The sequence below is a fragment of the Gopherus flavomarginatus genome, chromosome 19 (assembly GCF_025201925.1).
Source record: "Gopherus flavomarginatus isolate rGopFla2 chromosome 19, rGopFla2.mat.asm, whole genome shotgun sequence".
NCBI lineage: Eukaryota > Metazoa > Chordata > Testudines > Testudinidae > Gopherus > Gopherus flavomarginatus.
In genome coordinates this window covers 25,464,516-25,484,757 of record NC_066635.1, presented here as the reverse complement: position 1 = coordinate 25,484,757, position 20,242 = coordinate 25,464,516, and the positions used below count along the sequence as shown (strand labels likewise).

General features: G+C 47.1%; 1 protein-coding gene across 2 annotated transcripts in view; it reads left to right on the top strand.

Annotated features, from left to right (window-relative positions):
* YWHAE (tyrosine 3-monooxygenase/tryptophan 5-monooxygenase activation protein epsilon) overlaps positions 1–20,242 on the top strand; it is a 74,961-nt gene that overhangs the window by 37,356 nt on the left and 17,363 nt on the right. For both annotated transcript variants that reach the window (XM_050929302.1, XM_050929303.1), the window contains exons 3-4: positions 5,304–5,410; positions 13,252–13,458. In XM_050929302.1, the coding sequence (XP_050785259.1) occupies positions 5,304–5,410; positions 13,252–13,458 (314 nt within the window). The remainder of the gene's footprint in view (positions 1–5,303; positions 5,411–13,251; positions 13,459–20,242) is intronic.

Sequence of the window (20,242 nt, the reverse complement as noted above, 5' to 3'; positions counted from 1 at the left end):
CCCTCAGGCAGTGTCTTCCTGCAGCTGCCTGGAACCCTCTAGCTCCCTCCCCTTCCCCCAGGCAGTATATTGTATGTGCGAGCTGGGCTCTGCCAGGTCCAGTGGCCCCTAGTGGTGGCTAGCAGCACTGCAGCCCATTTCTCTGGGGGAAAGGAAATTCTGTGTGCACATGAATTTCCGCATTGCGCAGTGGTGCAGAATTCCCTCAGGAGTAAAGTCATATTACAAGGCCACCCAGCCCTGCAATAGGCCCAATAAATACATCACAAAATAAAGAAAATACAGTCTTTGCTGTGTGATGTTTATAATTGATTTGTATATAATCACAAAGGAAATACCTTACAGATCTGTTCTAATTCAGAAGAATTGTAGATGGTATGGTCATAGCAGACTGTCTTGTAACTATTACATTTGAATAATTAGTTTAAATACAGTAACTTTTGGTAGCTTGTGCTCTCACTGCTGGTCTTTGCTTTTAGTGCTGCCTGTTGCTGCTTTATTTTTGTTTTGAGATGTCTCTTAATAGTCACATGCCTCACAAGTTACCTTTTTTGGCTTTGTTTTTCTCTTGCATCTGGTTCTGCCCTCTGGCATATTTTTTATCTTGTTCATCTTCAGTTGGCTTTTCTTTATAAGGCAAAGCTCCAAGAATCTGTAGAAATTTATTGAATCATTTGAGGGAGGTGTTTATAACCTAAAAGGGTGCCATGAGATGACCAGTAAGGTAGCTGGCTTGCGCTATTCCTCATTACAGCTATCTGCCAGTTTGTGGTTTTAATAAAATAAAGTTGTTTTTTTTTTTTTTTAAAGGGAAGAGCTAGGGAAGTTGTGCCAGTCTCACAAAAGGAATCTCTAAGACCAGTCTAGATGATCTTGCAAAATATTTCCAGAGACACAATTACTGGTGTAATGTCTTTCTTGCGACTTTTATGTAATCACATTTTAAAGACTTTTGCATGTATGATGTGGGTACTAGCCACTTGCTACCATCTCTTCCCTCATGTACCTGTGAAATTTTGGTTCTCTCAAAGTACTTCGTAGACTCGAACGTCTTAGGGTATGGCTACACTTGCAGATGTAAAGTGCTTTGAGCTAAACCAGCCTCGGGGATCACAGTAGGGAAAGTGCTGCAGTCTGTCCACACTGACAGCTGCAAGCGCACTGGCATGGCTACGTTTGCAGCACTTGCAGCAGCATTATAGACAGCTATCCCACAGAGCACCTCTTTCCATTCTGGTGCTGTGGCATGTGGGAAGGGGGCAGAGGGTGCGGGGCATTCTAGGTCCTGTCCCAATGCCCCGTGATACATTGGTTAATGTCCCAGCAATCCCTCTGCTTCATCCGCAGTTGGTACCATCTTTCAACATTCTTTGTGCTATGCGCTCTGTCTTCCCTTTTGGTCTGCGGGAATGGAGCCCGAATTGCTGAGGAATATGCTGACGAGTCTCGCCAGCACATCACGTTTGGCAGTTGAGCTATTCCTTAAGATCCAAACTGACAGTGAGGACTCCGATGATATCGACGTGAGTAACGCATACGACACAAGATTGCTTGTGGCATTCACAGACATGCTCACTACCGTGGAACGCTGCTTTTGGGCTCGGGAAACAAGCACTGAGTGGTGGGATCACATCATACAAGTCTAGGATTACGTGCAGTGGCTGCAGAATTTTCGGATGAGAAAAGGCACTTTCATGGAACTGTGTGATGAGCTCGCCTGCACCCTGCGGCACAATGACAGACGACTGAGAGCTGCCCTGATGGTGGAGAAGCAAGTGGCTATTGCAGTCTGGAAGCTGGCAACTCCAGACAGCTACTGATAGGTCGCTAGCCAGTTTGGAGTGGAAGTCTGCCATTAGAATCGTGTTGATGCAAGTTTGCGGGGCCATTAATCGCATCCTGCTCAGAAGAACCGTGACTCTGGGTAACATGCATGACATTGTGGCTGGCTTTGCTCAAATGGGTTTCCCTAACTGTGGAGGGTTGATAGATGGGATGCATATTCCAATTCTGGCATCAGCCCACCTAGCCTCAAAGTACATTAATCGGAAGGGGTATTTCTCTATGGTGCTCCAAGCACTTGTGGATCACCGTGGGAGTTTCATTGACCTTAACGCAGGTTGGCCCGGAAAGGTGCATGATGCACACATCTTTCGAAACACTGGCCTGTTCAGGAAGCTGCAAGCCAGGACTCTTTTTTCCCCAGACCAGAAAATCACCATGGGAGAAGTCAAAATGCCCGTTGCCATCCTTGGAGATGCTGTTTACCCTTTAATGCCATGACTCATGAAACCCTACACAGGGAGCCTTGACAGCAGCAAGGAGCGGTTCAACAGGCTGAGCTGTTGCAGAATGACTGTGGAGTGTGCTTTTGGCCATTTAAAGGGCCGCTGGCACTCTCTGTATAGGAAGTTGGACCAGGCTAATGATAGCATCCCTTCGGTTATATCCGCGTTCTGTACCCTCCATAACATTTGTGAAGGGAAGGGTGAAAGCTTCTCTTAGGCATGGACTTTGGAGGTTCAACACCTGGAGGCTGAATTTAAACAGCCAGAGAGGAGGGCTGTTAGAGGGGCCCAGTGCGGGGCTGCAAGGATTATGGGTGCCTTGAGGGAGCAATTTGAGGCTGAAAGCTACCAGTAATGTCTAGTGCCCTGCACGGGAGTGAAGTGCAGTGGTTCCAATGTTAGTAGGAATCTGTGTTTGCTACACTGAATTGCAGTGCCTGTTGCTTTCCTGGGCTAAGGTATCTTTTACTTTATGCAACAATAAAGAATGTTTTCAAAACCAAAAAAAATCCATTTATTGAAAAGAAACCCAATTGCTTGGGAAACAGGGCAAGCGGGTGGGGTGTGGAATGGTACAATCACAGATTTGCATATGTCCTGTTACCATACTCAGCCTTCCTATCTGGAGTGCTGTGCAATGAGTGCTGCACTTCAGGATGGCTCTACTGCATGGTGATGGGGATTGAGCGCAGTGGGTAAGGGTCACAGTTTGCAGGGATGGGTGGTGAAGCTACAGGTGTTAGAGGCAGCTGATGGCGATAAGAACCTGGATGTTGGGGAAAGCAGGTTGGAGGTGACATGGAGGCACAAGGGAAAGAGTTTTGGGACAAGGGCTGCAGGGGGGAGTGGGCACAGTAGTGCTCCGCCTGCATGGCTGCGAGCACCTGGATCAAGTCTGCTTGGTGCTTCATTATGCTTATCAGTCAATCTGTGCTTTGCTGCCAGAGCTCCATGCTTTTGTGCCAGCGATCCGTATTCTGCTGGCAGATCCTCCTTTCACACTCCCTCCGCTCCTGTGCTTTTAGATTCTTGTTAAGTGACTGCTGCATTACTTCATGCAGCATGTCATCTTTGCTTCTACGTGGCCTCTTCCTGATTCTTTACAGTCTCTCGGCCAGTGATAACACAGACGGCTGAGATCTGAAGATTGCATCTGTAAAGGCAAAATGCAACACGGAGGGCTTGGCTACACTCGAAACTTCAAAGCACTGCCGCGGCAGCGCTTTGAAGTGTGAGTGTGGTCGCAGCGCCAGCACTGGGAGAGAGCTCTCCCAGCGCTGCACGTACTCGACCTTCTCATGGGAATTAGCTTGCAGCGCTGGTAGCTGCGCCGCCAGTGCTGCAGGACTGTTTACATGGGCGCTTTACAGCGCTGTATCTTGCAGCGCACGGGGGTGTGTGTTTTTCACGCCCCTGAGCGAGAAAGTTGCAGTGCTGTAAAATGCCAGTGTAGCCAAGGCCTTAGAGGCAGCATTGTTCACCACCAGACAGAGCAATGCTTCCCCTGTACTTAAGGAGAGCAAGCACAGTCTACACAATAGCATAATTTGCCTGTCCCAAATTGAGCGCACATAACCCATAGGATCCCCAAAATGGTTAGTAAGCACAGGGTCAAGGGGGATTGTTTGTTTCATGGCTGTACTTTCCTCTGGGTTTCTGTGCCTTGGGGAGAGCCAAGAGGTGCAGGGGGCCCCTATGCTGAACCCTATGACTAGAGCTGGGACTGGACAGCTTCTTCCCCCTCAAACACTGGTGAGGTCCAGCACCTTGCCATTGCTCCATACTGGGGATTGCCTGGCACGTGGAGGTATAGTCACCTGGAAAGACTTGCTGAGAGCACTCCACGCCTGGCTGAGTAAACAGGAAGGGGATTTTAAAAATTCCCAGAGAATTTAAAGGGCAAGTCTGACGGTTGGTCACCTAAGGGCGAGGGCAGGGCAGTAGAGTTCAAACTGATGACCAGAGTGGCTAGAACAGGCATTGTGGGACACTTTTGGAGGCCAGTCAGAGCGCATTAACAGACCAGGACATCCACACTGGCGCCGCGGTGCTCCAGCAGGGGCACATCAAATGTTATTCCACTCACTGAGGTGGAGTACTAGGAGCGCTCTACGTGCCTTGCCAGTGTGGACACGTCGTGAGTTGGAGCACACTGGGCTGCTTTAATGTGCTCTAACTCGCAAGTGTAGCCATAGTCCTGCCTTGGTCCAGTATAGTCAGAGTTCAGCCTTCTAACTGCCTATTTACTGTTCAGCATGTTAGGGATTCTCAACCTTGTTCTTTCTGAGGTCCCCCAGCATCCTATTAAAAACTGCACGGCCACCTTGTGCCACAACTATTTTTCTGAATATAAAAGCAAAGACCAGCGTTAAGGGGCAGCAAGCAGCACGACTTCCCGGAGCCCCATGTCACATGGGGCCTCATGAAGCTAAGTTGCTTAGGCTTCAGCTTCAGGCCCGGGTGGAGGGGCTCAGGCCTCTGGGCTTCAACCCCAGTTGGTGGGGCTTCAGCTTTCTGTTCTGGACCCCAGCAAGTCTAATGCCAACCCAGCTTGGCGTATCCCCTGAAACCTGCTCGTGGCCCCCCAGAGGGTCCCGGACTCCTGGTTGAGAACTACTGCATTATGTGATGAGTCTCCCTGAATCTAGTTAGTATTTATTTACAACTTTTAAAATACATACCTGTGCCCAGAGAAGGCAAGCCCTGAGATAGTTTTAAAAACTGAAAAATAAGATAAAGTATATTGGGGAAAATGACTTTGCTGTAGTTAAGAACTTCTGTGTCTTCTTTCCCCTCTTTTTTCATTTTGACTGTTTGGTGAAGTTATGGTCTTTTGATACTGTCCAAAAGAAGTTGGACTCTCATACACAAATGCTAGTTCTTATCTAAATTGGATTATTCTTCCTATTTTTAGCATTTGGAATTGAATATTTCTTGTATCCCTTTATACTATTACATCTTCTTTGCTAATCTTTGCTTTTTTTTCCCCTCCTCTTTCCCCATTCTCCACCCCAGGTTGAGACCGAGCTGAAATTAATCTGTTGCGACATTCTGGATGTACTGGACAAACACCTCATTCCAGCAGCTAACACGGGCGAGTCCAAGGTTTTCTATTATAAAATGTAGGTGACTTGTGGGGTTTGGGCAAGTGCCATCCTTATAGTTTCATAAAATATTGAAGTGAAATCAGTACCGGTAAATAGGTACTGCTTATAGAGTGGAAACTTAGTTCTCTCCACACTGTCCTACCATTTTTGCCTGCTTCAAGAAATAAGATGCTGATTTGGTGATTGTGCCCAGTCAGTCCTTGTGTTGAACACCAAGAGGCTAAGTGACTAATTGTGATGGTACATTTTCTCATGGATGCCTGCCAACTAGAGAAACTGTATTCAGATCACCAAATAGCACTCAAGTGGAAGCAAATTTTAATTACTATACACTTGTAATTGGTCTTGAACAAGTGATACAGAATGAAAGGCTATTTACCTCCATTAGCAACCCACTGAACCATTCAGTGCTTTGTGTGTAATATGTAAAAGCTAGGTTAATAGAACACACCTAAATATTTAAATCAAGGAATGCCAACATTAAAATTGCATGTCTAACTTAAGTTCAGCCCCTTGTGCATACCCATCATGATAGTTGCTAATTCTGATATAGTTTTTAAGAAAAAAAGTATAATACCATGCAATTCTTTCTTAAATATAGATTTATAGAATTGTGTAGTATTTTTCAATTATAGTTATAAGTAATTTAATTGTTTTTGTAAACCTTCACTTAGTTTTTAAATGAATTTTAATTTTTCCAGTGTTCATTCACTATCCATCTTCTTTTTACCCATCCACATAGCCTTTCTGGGATGGAGACAGCTTGCTACAAGCTTAGGTGGATTGCAAAAATTAGGGAAGTTCATTATTGCTGTATTTGTGTTTTATACTTCGAGTGCTTGCTCATATCCATTCCAGTTAGGTGTGTGCGTGCTGCGTGCACGTTCGTCAGAGATTTTTACCCTAGCAACACTCGGTGGGCCGGCAGGGCGCCCCCTGGAGTGCCACCGCAATGGTGCCAGATATATACCCCTGCCGGCCCCTCCCCTCCTCAGTTCCTTCTTACTGCCCGTGTCGGTCGTTGGAACAGTGGAGCGCAGCTTAGCTGATCACCACCACCCTAGCGATTCACTCGTTTCTGTTGTATTTGTGTATATAGCTCGATTTATAGCAGTATAGTTAGTGTTTAGTTGTTAGTTCTGTAGTAGTTATTGTAGATAGTTAAGAGGGATCGAGGTCTAGCCCCTTTTCCCTCCCCCAGTACCAGGGCCCATGCCTGGTTCACCGGGCTTCAGACTGTGCTCGGCCTGTCATAGGCCGATGCCCACAGGAGACCCTCACGACTCCTGTCTTAAGTGCCTGGGTGAATCCCACCTGATGGACAAGTGCCGCCTCTTTAAGGCGTTCAAGCCCCGAACTAAAAAAAAACGGGACATTCACCTAAAACAACTACTGATGGAGGCAGCGTTGACTCCCCAGTCCTTGGCACCGTCAGCGGCATCGGGAGCAAGTGCCTCCTCGGCACCAGAGTGCACTCCAACAGCGAAGGCTCCTCGACATCAGCCATCACCGGCTCAAGCTTCTACCTGGCACCGTTCACTCACCACAGAGCAAGAAGCACAAGCCTCCTGCGGCTGCTATATCTATACCGCAGTCTGAGCGCTTAGCTAAGTCGGACCGCCCGGCACCGTCAACTGCCGCGGCACCGACGTCTTCCACACCGTTGATTCCAGACTCACTGGAGCCGTCGAGTCCGGTGCTCACCAGCTCCCCGGCACGCACTGTGGGTTGAGCTTGTTGTGCCCTCCACTCCGGAGACATTTTTCACAGCACGGGACTTGATTGCCTTGACAGAGCCTGAGCTGCCTCAACCCCCGGCGCTGCCGGTGCAGGTTCCTCAGTCTATAGGCAAGCCGGCCCTCATGAGACCTTCTTCGCCCGGTACCACAGAACGTCACTGGTCCCGATCCAGATCCCGCAGGCATTCCCGGTCCCGCCATCGATCCCGGTCCCACGGCCGCTCGCAGTCCCGGTACCGTTCCCCATCGAGGTTCCGGTCGTACTCATAGCACCGCTCGAGGTCCCGGTCGCCGTCCAGATACTACCGGCACCGCTCCAGATCTCGGCACCACTTGCGGCACCGGACTTCTCGCAGCCGATCTCGGCACGGCAATTCCAGACACCAGTCGACCTCCTGGCACCGCACTGGTCGCAGGTCCTGGTCCCACTCCCGGCATCGTCAAGACTCTCGGTACCGTTTTCCAGCACCGCGTAGGGACGGTTCGAGTGGACGCAGAGACCTACATCAAACGGTTTCCGCTCCCCCGTGGCCGTCTCGTCATCCGTCAACCTCCTCCCATGCAGACACTGCATCATACGAGGATTTGGATAACCACCAGGGACCTCATCAGTGGCCCTTTTGGACACCTTGGGCCTACCACCAAACCCAAGGTGATCCGCATATACCATCGGGCGCCAGAGACCACAGTGAGCAGACCTCCCCCACCTGGTACGAAGGAATCTCCTACACACGTGCCAGACCCTCAAGTTCCGCCGCCTCAGGACATCCCCCAAGACCCACTGGTTCCCGGGGTTTCATCCTCTTCCTCCCCAGATGAAGCAGTGGTGGGGACGTCTACATCTGAACAGCCCCCAATCGACCTCAGGTCACACCAGGACCTTCTGCGCTGCGTCGCCCTCAATATCAACTTGCCTGTAGAGGAAGTTCCGGAGGTGAACGACCCGGTTGTCAGTATACTGTCGGCGGAGGCTCCAACCAGGGTGGCCCTCTCCTTCATCCGCTCGATACAGGCTAGAGCAGATACCATCTGGCAATCCCCGGCATCCATACCGCCCACAGCCAGAGAGGTTGAACGTAAATTCATGGTGCCCTCCAAGGGGTACGAGTACCTGTATGTACACCCCCCTCCTTGTTCATTGGTTGTTCAATCCGTCAATGAACGGGAGCACCATGGCCAGCAAGCCCCTGCTCCTAAATCAAGGGAAGCCAGGCGAATGGATTAGTTGGGGAGAAAGATCTATTCCGTGGGAGGCCTCCAGCTCAGGGTGGCAAACCAGCAAGCCCTCCTGAGAAGGTACAGTTATAACACCTGGGAGGCAGTAGGGAAGTTTGTAGAGCTTGTCCTGCAGGACTCCCGCCAAGAATTCACAGCTCTCCTGGAGGAAGGGAAAAAAGTTGCGCGGACCTCCCTCCAAGCCTCGCTCGATGCCGCCGATTCGGCAGCTAGAACCGTCACCTCTGGGATTGCCATGCGGTGTATATCGTGGCTGCAAGTGTCAGGCCTGCCACCTGAGCTCCAGTACACAATACAGGACCTACCCTTTGATGGCCAGGGCCTTTTCTCCCAGAAGACGGAGCCTCGCCTACAGAATCTGAAGGACAATCGCGTAATCATGCGTTCGCTGGGAAAGCATACGCCACAGACTCGGACGATCTTTCCGGTCGCAACCTCAGCACCCCTGCCCCCCGCCTCGGCCAAGGCAAGACTTCACCAGAAGGCGAGGTCGTACCTCTCGCAGACGACAGTCTGGACCTCAGGGGGGTAACAGTGCTGGTCCCACCAAGCCACTGGCGGGACCGAAGCCAAACTTTTGAGGGTGCGCCCGAGAGCACTGTACCAATGACGTCCCAGGATCCATTTCAGTTCGCCAACCGCCTTGCCGTATTCCTCCCTGCGTGGTCCCAACTGACTTCGGACCGTTGGGTCCTCCGCACGGTGGAGTCTGGCTACGGCCTTCATTTATTTCAACCCCTCCTCCCCACCCTCCCTCCTCGTCCCTCTTCAGGGACCCGTCTCACGAGCAACTCCTTTGCAGGAGGTTTCGAGGCTCCTTGCGATGGGAGCTGTAGAGGAGGTTCCGGAGGAATTAAGGGGCAAGGGGTTCTATTCCAGATATTTCCTAATTCCCAAGGCAAAAGGGGGCCTCCGGCCTATCCTGGACCTGCGAGGACTGAACAAATTCATGAGAGAGTTCAAATTACGCATAGGGACCATCATCTCTTCCCTAGATCCCGGAGATTGGTACGTTGCTCTCGACATGAAGGACGCATATTTCCACATCGCGATTTACCCTCAGCACAGAACGTACTTACGCTTTGTGGTGAATTGTCAACATTACCAATTTGCAGTCCTCCCCTTTGGCCTCTGTTTGGCCCCTCGAGTATTCACAAAGTGTATGGCGGTAGTCGCCACCTCCCTCCGCCATCGTCGAATACACATCTTCCCATACCTCGATGACTGGCTTATGCGATGGACCTCCGAGGCTCAGATCACCACTCATGTAAATGTCATCAAGGGCCTATTCACCCGTGTAGGCCTGATTATCAACCTGGACAAATCCGTTCTGCTACCTACGCAGAGGATAGAATTAATAGGGGCCATGCTGGACTCCAATCGTGCATCGGCCAGCTTGCCCCCACAGTGCTTTCAGACTATAGTCTCGCTTATACAGCGACTAAAAAGCTTCCCAACAACTTCTGTCTGCACCTGCCTCGGCCTCCTCGGTCACATGGCTGTGTGCACCTTCGTTACGAAGCACGCGAGACTGCGCATGCGTCCTCTCCAGACTTGGCTCGCCTCAGTCTACCGTCCATGCAGGGATGCCGTAGACATGATAATCACAGTTCCACCAAGCGTTCTGGGCGCCCTGGACTGGTGGCTGACGCCCTCCCTGGTGTGTGTCGGTCATCCGTTCCATCCGCCACAGCCCTCGGTGTGTCTGACAACAGACGCTTCCTCTCTCGGCTGGGGTGCTCACTTAGGGCACCTTCGCACCCAGGGCTTTTGGTCTTTTCAGGAGCTGTCGCTTCACATCAATGTCCGCGAACTGAGAGCAGTCCGACTGGCATGCCAGACCTTCCAGCATCACCTACAGGGCCGTTGTGTTGCAGTTTTCGCAGACAACACAACGGCCATGTATTGCATAAACAAGCAGGGAGGGATGCAGTCTTCTCCCCTTTGTCAAGAGGCTATGCGACTGTGGGACTTCTGCGTAGCCCACTCGATAGACCTGGTAGCCTCCTTTCTCCCGGGAGTCCAGAATTGTCTCGCGGATTACCTGAGCAGATCCTTCCTGTCCCACGAGTGGTCCATCTGTCCGGACGTCCTCCTTTCAGTATTCTGGAAGTGGGACTTTCCCCAGGTAGACCTCTTTGCCTTCCGAGAGAACAGGAAATGCCAGGCGTTCTGCTCCCTGCAGGGTCGCTCCCCAGGCTGCCTCTCAGACGCGTTCCTAATTCCCTGGGAAGGTCATCTACTTTTATGCCTTTCCACCCTTTCCCCTAGTCCACAGAGTCCTGCTCAAGCTCCGCAGGGACAGGCTAATCCTGATCGCTCCGGCGTGGCCGAGGCAGCACTGGTACACCATGCTGCTCGACTTATCTCTAGCGAACCCGATACCTCTGCCGCTCTACCCGGACCTGATAACACAGGACTTTGGCAGACTTCACCACCCAGACCTGCAGTCCCTCCACCTGACAGCATGGCTGCTGTCTGGCTAAACCAATCCGAATTGCGCTGTTCCACCCCGGTGCAACAGGTAGTCCTGGGAAGCAGAAAGCCTTCCACGCGGGCAACATATCTCACGAAGTGGAAGCGCTTCTCCCATTGGTGCACCCAGCGTAACCTTACTCTCGCAGGCGTATCGGTCCCCATTATCTTGGACTATTTATGGTACCTCAAGGAGCAGGGCCTGGCGCTGTCTTCGATAAGGGTGCATCTGGCCACGATTTCCACCTTCCATCCTGGGGAATCCGGCAGTTCGATCTTCTCTCACCCTATAGTTTCTAGGTTCCTTAAGGGCTTGGAGCGACTCTACCCTCCAGTTAAGCGCCCTTCCCCTACCTGGGACCTCAACCTTGTACTAGCTAGGCTCACGGGCCCTCCCTTTGAGCCGTTAGCCACATGCTTGCTGCTGTACCTGTCCTGGAAGACGGCCTTCCTCGTCACTATCACCTCGGCCAGACAAGTATCGGAGCACCGTGCTTTGATGGTAGACCTCCCGTATATGATCTTCCACAAGAACAAGGTACAGCTGCGGCCGCACCTGGCTTTCCTTCCTAAGGTGGTCTCTGCCTTCCACATTAATCAAGACATTTTCCTACCAGTCTTCTTCCTGAAGCCGCATACATCGCACCGGGAACAACAACTACAAACCCTGGATGTCCGCCAGATCCTCGCCTTTTACAGTCAGAGGACCAAACCCTTCAGGCGCTCTCCTCAGCTATTTGTAGCGGTCGCGAAGCGCATGAAAGGCATGCCTATCTCTTCCCAGAGAGACTCATTCTGGGTGACCTTCCTGTATCTGGACATGCTACGACTTGGCCCGCGTTCCAACTGGCCATCTCACTGCCCACTCTACTCGGGCTCAAGCCTCGTCTGCCGCTTTCCTGGCCCACGTTCCTATCCAGGAAATATGTCGCGCAGCTACCTGGTCTTCCGTCCATACCTTTGCATCCCACTATGCACTGGTCGAGCAGTCTAGAGACGATGCCGCCTTTGGCTCAGCGATCTTACATTCCGCAATGTCTCACTCCAACCCCACCGCCTAGGTAAGGCTTGGGAATCACCTAACTGGAATGGATATGAGCAAGCACTCGAAGAAAAGACAGTTACTCACCTTTGTACCTGTTGTTCTTCGAGATGTTGCTCATATCCATTCCGCACCCGCCCTCCTTCCTCACTGTTGGAGTAGCCGGCAAGAAGGAACTGAGGAGCGGAGGGGCCGGCAGGGGTATATATCCGGCACCATAGCGGCGCCACTCCAGGGGGCGCCTTGCCGGCCCACTGAGTGTTGCTAAGGTAAAAATCTGACGAACATGCATGCGGCGCGCGCACACCTAACTGGAATGGATATGAGCAACACATCTCGAAGAACAACAGTTACAAAGGTGAGTAACCATCTTTTATAGTTTTCATATATCTTCATAGACTGTCTGGAATACTCAGTAGTATATCATGTTACATATGTATCTGAGGTAATCTGAACTGAATGAGATGGAGCTAGGTAAGAGTGTCGTCAGCATATTGTGAAGGAACTTTAAGCCTGATCTCTTTACTAACCGTCCTAATGGCCTTGTTTATGTTGACTAGGATGTATGACAAAGTAAGCCCTAGGGATAGGAGAGCCGTTGCCTCCTGCTACTCTCTGAGCTTGAGGAATGAAACCACTTAAGGGCAGACCCATCCACTCTTAATAGAATATGTAGATAGATCAGAACATTTGTGACATCAGAGGTAGCTAATGTCAGCATGGACACCTGAATCTTTATCCATCACTGAGAAGGAATTGAGCACTGTAGTGTAGACTTTTGCTAAAGTGATGGGAGGGAGGGTTTTTCCATTGCTGTAATAAATCCATTCCATGGAGAGGTGGCAGCTAGGTCAACACAAGGATTTTTCATTGATCTAGTTGCATCTACAGTAGGGGTCAGGTCGACCTAACTATAATTACATAGGGTGTTGATCAGGCCTCCATGTATGATACTGACCAGTGGGTGAGTCTCCATTTTGTGTTATCAAGCATTTCCTGCTACTTGTGAAAAGGTCCAGGATGGCTTCTCTAATGGTGGAATGTTCTTCTTTCTGGACTCGAAAATTGTCTCAGTAACTTAAACTTCAGTGAAACATATTCAGTGTTTTTTAAGAGTCGTGTAGTTCTAGTTACTTCAAAAAGTGACACAGGACTTGCTGCTTCACATTTTTTTCCATGGCTTATTGTCTTACGTTCTTAAAAAGCACGTACCTTATATTTTCTAGACATACATCTATAGTAAATGCCCATGCTATACCAATTTATTAACGTACAATTATTATCTACATTAACTCTTTTTTTTTTTTTTTCAACAGCTAATGTGAAATCAAGGAATCCTGAATCTGTGCTTTTTATTCTTTCAGGAAAGGGGACTACCACAGGTACCTGGCTGAGTTTGCCACAGGAAATGACAGAAAGGAGGCTGCAGAGAATAGCCTGGTGGCTTATAAAGCAGCTAGTGATATTGCAATGACAGAACTTCCGCCAACACATCCCATACGCTTAGGTCTTGCTCTCAACTTTTCTGTATTCTACTATGAAATTCTTAATTCCCCTGACCGTGCCTGCAGGTAAGTAATGTCTAAGAAGACTGGAAGGCTTCTTTAAAATATAAAAACAGCTACAGTGTAGCACATATAGCTTGTAAATTTGAATAACTGCACCCAGGGGCTGCTAATGGGGAGTTTTGCAAGGGAGTTTGGAAGGGGGCAAGGTTCACTTGCTGTTCTTTAAAACCTGTAAACTAAACTACATTCAAAACTTCTTGATTTAAACAAAGTCCTTTCATGAGCTAGGTAGCTGCAGGAGACAATGCAGGCAGAAGCCCAGCAGCAGAGTGGGGGCTATCCAGTTTATTGCACTGAGTGCAACATGTATGATTATCCGCCTTGTGGGTGGGTGGTGTATGTGTGTATTTGGTGTAACAAGCTCCTGCCCCTCAGAGACCACGTACGGGCTTTGGAGGCCAGGGTGGCAGAACTGGAGGAGCTAAGGGAGGCAGAGAGGTATGTTTATGAATTTTTCCAGGACACTGTAGAATTGTCCCACCTTCAGTCAGACAGCCTCTGCGCTGTTGAGGAGGATGAGAGGCCCCGGGGAAGCAGAACAGTCAACAGGAGCAGAGGGAAACCTTCCCATAGCTGGGACCACCTTCCAAATGGTGTTAGGGTATCCTCTTGCACTGATATTACCTCTGGGGGGGAGGGAACTCCAGTCACTAGGAAAAGGCAGTTATTAATAATGGGACATTTCGATCATTAGAAACATAAATAGTTGTGCTTGTGATGACTGGGCGAACCGTATGGTGACTTGCCTGCCTGGTGTGAAGATTGCAGATCTCTCTAGGCATCTGGATAGACTTTTATGTGCAGTGCTGGAGAGGAGCCAGTGGTCATGGTACATGTAGGTACCAATGACATAGGGAGGGGTTGGAGAGATGTCCAAGAGGCCAAATTTAGGCTGATAGGGAAGAGACTGAAATCCAGGACCTCTATGGTGGCGTTCTCAGAAATGCTCCCAGTTCCATGTGCAGGGCCAGGTAGGCAGTCAGAGCTTCAGAGTCCCAATGCATGGATGAGACGATAGTGTAGAGCGGAGGGGTTTAGATTCACTAGGAAATGGGGAAACTTTTGGGATTGGGGGAGCCAATACAGGAGAGATGGGCTCCACCTAAACCAAAGTGGAACCAGACTGCTGACACTTAACATTAAAAAGGTTGCAGAGCAGTTTTTAAACTAGGAGATGGGAGAAAGCCGACTGCTGCAGAGAGACACATGGATTGGACAGAGACTTCTCGTAGAGAAGAGTCTATTGATAGAGATTTTCTTCGTTATAGTCAGGAGCAGAGAATGGAAGAGGATAATGTAAGGGCCAGATCAGCCGAGAAACATTCACATAAAGAATCGGACACATCAGTAAACAGTGACAAGTTTTTAAAGTGCTTGTACACAAATGCTAGAAGTCTAAATAATAAGATGGGTGAACTAGAGTGCCTTGTGATAAAGGGGAATATTGATATAATAGGCATCACAGAAACCTGATGGACTGAGGACAGTCAATGGGACACAATCATTCCAGGGTACAAAATATATCAGAAGGACAGAACAGGTCATGCAGGGAGCAGAGTGGCACTATATGTGAAAGAAAATGTAGAATCAAATGAAGTAAAAATCTTAAGTGAATCCGCATGTTCCATAGAATCTCTATGGAAGTACTTTCATGCTCTAATAAGAATATAACATTGGGGATCTATTATCGACCACCTGACCAAGACAATGATAGTGATGATGAAATGCTAAGGGAAATTAGACTATCAAAATTAAGAACTCAGTAACAGTGAGGGATTTCAGTTATCCCCATATTGACTGGGAACATGTCACCTCAGGATGAAATGCAGAGACAAAATTTCTCAATACTTCAAATGACAGCTGCTTGGAGCAGCTGGTACGGGAACCTACAAGAGGAGAGGTAACTCTCGATATAGTCCTGAGTGGAGCATAGGAGCTGGTCCAAGAGGTAACTGTAACAGGACCACTTGGAAATAGTGACCATAATATAATAACATTTAACATCCCTGTGGTGGGAAGAACATCTCAACAGCCCAACATTGTGGCATTTAATTTAAAAAAGAGGAACTATGCAAAAATGAGGAGGTTAAACAGAAATTAGAAGGTACAGTGACTAAAGTGAAATCACTGCAAGCTGCATGGATGCTTTTTAAAGAAACCATAAGAGGCCCAACTTAAATGTATTTCTCTCCCCCCCACCCCCCATTAAGAAACATAGTAAAAGAGCTAAAAAAGAGCCACCGTGGCGTAACCATGTAAAAGAAGCAGTGAGAGATAAAAAGACTTGCTTTAAAAAGTGGAAGTCAAGTCCTAGTGAAGTAAATAGAAAGGAGCATAAACGTTGCCAAATAAAGTGTAAAAATGTAATAAGAAAAGCCAAAGAGGAGTTTGAAGAACGGCTAGCCAAAAACTCAAAAGGTAGTAAGAAAATTGTTTAAGTACATCAGAAGCAGAAGATCTGCTAAACAACCAGTGGGGACCCTGGATGATCAAGATACAAAAGGAGTGCTTAAAGATGATAGTCATTGTGGAGAAACTGAACAAATTCTTTGCTTCACTCTTCACAGCTGAGGATGTTAGGAAGATTTCCAAACCTGAGCCGGCTTTTGTAGGTGACAAATCTGAGAAACTGTCACAGATTGAAGTGTCACTAGAGGAGGTTTTGGAATTAATTGGTAAACTTAACATTAGCAAGTCATTGGGACCAGATGGCATTCACCCAAGAGTTCTGAAAATTCAAATGTGAAGTTGCGGAACTATTAACTATGGTTTGTAACCTGTCCTTAAAACCGGCTTCTATACCCAATGACTGGAAGATAGCTAATGTAACGCCAGTATTTAAAAAGGGCTCTAGAGGTGATCCCAGCAATTACAGACCGGTAAGTCTTAACGTCCGTACCAGGCAAATTAGTTGAAACAATAGTAAAGAATAAAATTGTCAGACACCTAGAACAACATAAATTGTTGGGCAAAAGTCAATCTATTAGAGTTCTTTGAAGAAGTCAGCAAACATGTGGACAAGGGGGATCCAGTGGACATAGTGTACTTGGATTTCCAGAAAGCCTTTGACAAGGTCCCTCACCAAAGGCTCTTAGGTAAATTAAGTTGTCGTGGGATAAAAGGGAAGGTCCAGTCATAGATTGAGAACTGGTTAAAAGACAGGGAACAAAGGGTAGGAATAAATGGTGAATTCTCAGAATGGAGAGGGGTAACTAATGGTGTTCCCTTAGGACCAGTCCTATTCAACTTAAATGGTCTGGAGAAAGGGGTAAAAAGTGAAGTGGCAAATTTTGCAGATGATACTAAACTGCTCAAGATAGTTAGGACCAAAGCAGACTGTGAAGAACTTCAAAAAGATCTCACAAAACCAAGTGATTTGGCAACAAAATGGCAAATAAAATTTAATGTGGATAAATGTAAAATAATGCACACTGAAAAAAATAACCCCAACTGTACATACAATATAGTGGGGGCTAATTTAGCTACAACGAATCAGGAAAAAGATCTTGACATTGTGCAGAGGCGGTCAAAAAAGCAAACAGGATGTTAGGAATAATTAGAATACTGCATTCAGATGTGGTCTCATCTCAAAAAGATATACTGGCACTGGAAAAGGTTCAGAAAAGGGCAACTAAAATGATTAGGGGTTTGGAACTGGTCCCATATGAGGAGAGAGTAAAGAGGCTGGGACTTTTCAGCTTGGAAAAGAGGAGACTAAGGGGGGATATGATAGAGGTATATAAAATGAGTGATGTGGAGAAAGTAGATAAGGAAAAGTTATTTACTTCCATAATACAAGAACTAGGGGCCACCAAATGAAATTAATGGGCTGCAGGTTTGAAACAAATATAAGAAAGTTCTTCACACAGCGCACAGTCAACTTGTGGAACTCCTTGCCTGAGGCGGTTGTGAAGGCTAGGACTATAACAGCATTTAAAAGAGAACTTGAAAAATTCATGGAGTTTAAGTCCATTAATGGCTATTAGCCAGGATAGGTAAGGAATGGTGTCCCTAGTCTCTTTGTCAGAGGGTGGAGATGGATGGCAGGAGAGAGATCAATTACTTGTTAGGTTCACTCCCTCTGGGTCACCTGGCATTGGCCACTGTCGGTAGACAGGATACTGGGCTAGATGGACCTTTGGGTCTGACCTAGTATGGCCGTTCTTATGAGCAATATGCTGGGTTTCCTTGTTTTCTGCTGTATATAAGTTGAAAAGCTTTCTAAGAAATTAACCACATAGGCACAGAAGAGAAGCTTTGAAACTTCACCCAGGGTTAGGGCTCTGCCTTATGCATCTTTAAGCCATTCAAGAGTTGGCGAGCATTCAAGGAGTCCAGATTCATTTAATTTATTTTGGAGAAACAAAAGTGACAAAGCAGAGAGTGGTAAACTAATTTGTAAAAATCTGAACTTTTCAGGGATGAATACTTAAAAGAGGGCTGTCAAGCGATTAAAAAAATTAATCACAATCATGCTGTTAATAGAATACTATTTATTTAAATATTTTTGGATGTTTTCAGATGTTTTCAACATTTTCAGATATTGATTTAAATTATAACACAGGATACAAAGTGTACAGTGCTCACTTCATATTTATTTTTTACAAATATTTCCACTGTAAAAAATAAAAAATATTATTTTTCAGTTCAGCTAATACAAGTACTGTAGTGCAGTCTCTTTATCATGAAAGTTGAATTTACAAATGCAGAATTATGTACCAAAAACCCTGCATTTAAAAGTAAAACTTTAGAGGCCTACAAGTCCACTCAAGCCTATTTTTTGTTCAGCTAGTTGCTCAGACAGACAAGTTTGTTTACATTTGCAGGAGATTATGCTGCCTGCTTCTTGTTCACAATGTCACCTGAAAATGAGAACAGGTGTTTTCAGGCACTGTTGTAGCTGGCATCGCAAGATAATTACGTGGTAGATGTGCTAATGTTTCACATGTCCCTTGATGCTTCAACCACCATTCCAGAGGACATGCGTCCATGCTGATGGCAGGTTCTGGTAGATAACAATCCAAAGCAGTGCGGACTGACATGTTCATTTTCATCATCTGAGTCAGATGCCACCAGCAGAAGGTTGATTCTCTTTTTTTTGGTGGTTCAGGTTCTTGTAGTTTTCTCATCGGAGTGTTGCTCTTTTAAGACTTCTGAAAGCATGCTTCTCCGTACCTCGTCCCAATTATCAACAGCATGGAAGCATGTGATCTGGAATGGTGGCCGAAGCATGAAGGGGCATACAAATGTTTAGCATATCTGGCATGTAAATACCTACAATTAGGGATGTAAAATGTTAACCAATAAGCATTAATCTACTGGTTAACCTGCCTTAACCATTAACCTCTGAGCTGGCCAGAGGGGCCACAGCTGCACCACCTGGCTGGAGCAGTGCTGCCTGACACTCGCAGCCCTGGCCAGTTGGCCCTTTAATTGGTTAACTGTTTAAAGGAAATATTTTTAATAGTTTAAATAGTTAACTTTGTAAATGGTATTTACATCCGTATTTGAAATGCGGGCTACTACAGTCCCATGCAAACAGCTTTTCTTACTTTCTGATGACATTGCAAATAAGTTGGCAGCATCATCCCCTGTAAACATAACGTAACAAAAAACAAACAAAAAAAAAACTTGCTTGTCTTAGCGATTGGCTGAAAGAGAAGTAGGACTGAGTGGACTTGTAGACTCTAAAGTTTTGCGTTTTTTGTTTTTGAGTGCAGTTATGTAAAAAAAAATCTACGTTTGTAAATTACACTTTCACGATAAAAGGTGGCACTGCAGTCGTATTTTTCAATTATCATACTGTCTTTTATTTTTACAGTGAAAATATTTGTGTAAAATAGTATAAAGTGAGCAGTGTACACTTTTGTATTCTGTATTGTAATTGAAATTAGTCTATTTGAAAATATAGAAAAACATCCAAAAACATTTAATACATTTCAGTCGGTATTCTGTTTAACAGTGCAATTTTAAAAAAATTAATCAGCGGATTAATTTTTTGAGTTAATCGAATGAGTTAACTGTAATTAATTGACAGCCCTAACTTAAAGCAACTACAATTTTAATTAAAGGCCATTAAATCTATTTTAAAGTTTACTAATGAAGCAGGAAGCATTATCTTTATTTTCAGTATACTGCAGGATATAGTGTGTAAGGGGGTGGCCCTGGCTGGAGCTCCCTTGTGTGCCTGCCTTAGTTCCCCTTTCAGAATCCCTAGTAACTCCATTTCATGCTGTCCTGCTTAAACAGCCCTCCTTGGAACCAGTTTATGATAACATTGTACAAATGGTCCAGAATACCCCAACCCATAGTCCACTAGTCACCACAGTGCAAGTAGTCACTAAAATCCCTAGACACCTTCCCCCTCAATGTGATGTGTATATCCTACACCAGTGTCTTCAGCCACCCCTGGACTCTCAGTTCTCTTCTGCCGCTGTGCCAGGACAGCCACATCAGCCCTTCCAGCTAGAGGGCAACCCCACTCTTCTCAGTGGGAATGCCCACAACCTCTCTGCTGATAGCTCATCTTTACCTTAAGAGCATCCTTCACTCCTCTGGCCCTCCCATTGTTTCCCTTGGATCCAGCTTTCTGGTGTGGAGATGTCAATAAGTAAGCTTCTCTGCTGCTCCCCTGTCTTCAACCCTTGTCTTTGGCTGTTTTAGAGCCAGCAAGCACCTCTCTCTGCTGCTGTCTGGCATCTAGCCCTGGATCAAGGATGCTAACCAACAAACCTCTCTTGCTGTTTGCTTGCCTTGAGTCTTCTCCTAGGAACCACATACAGTCTTC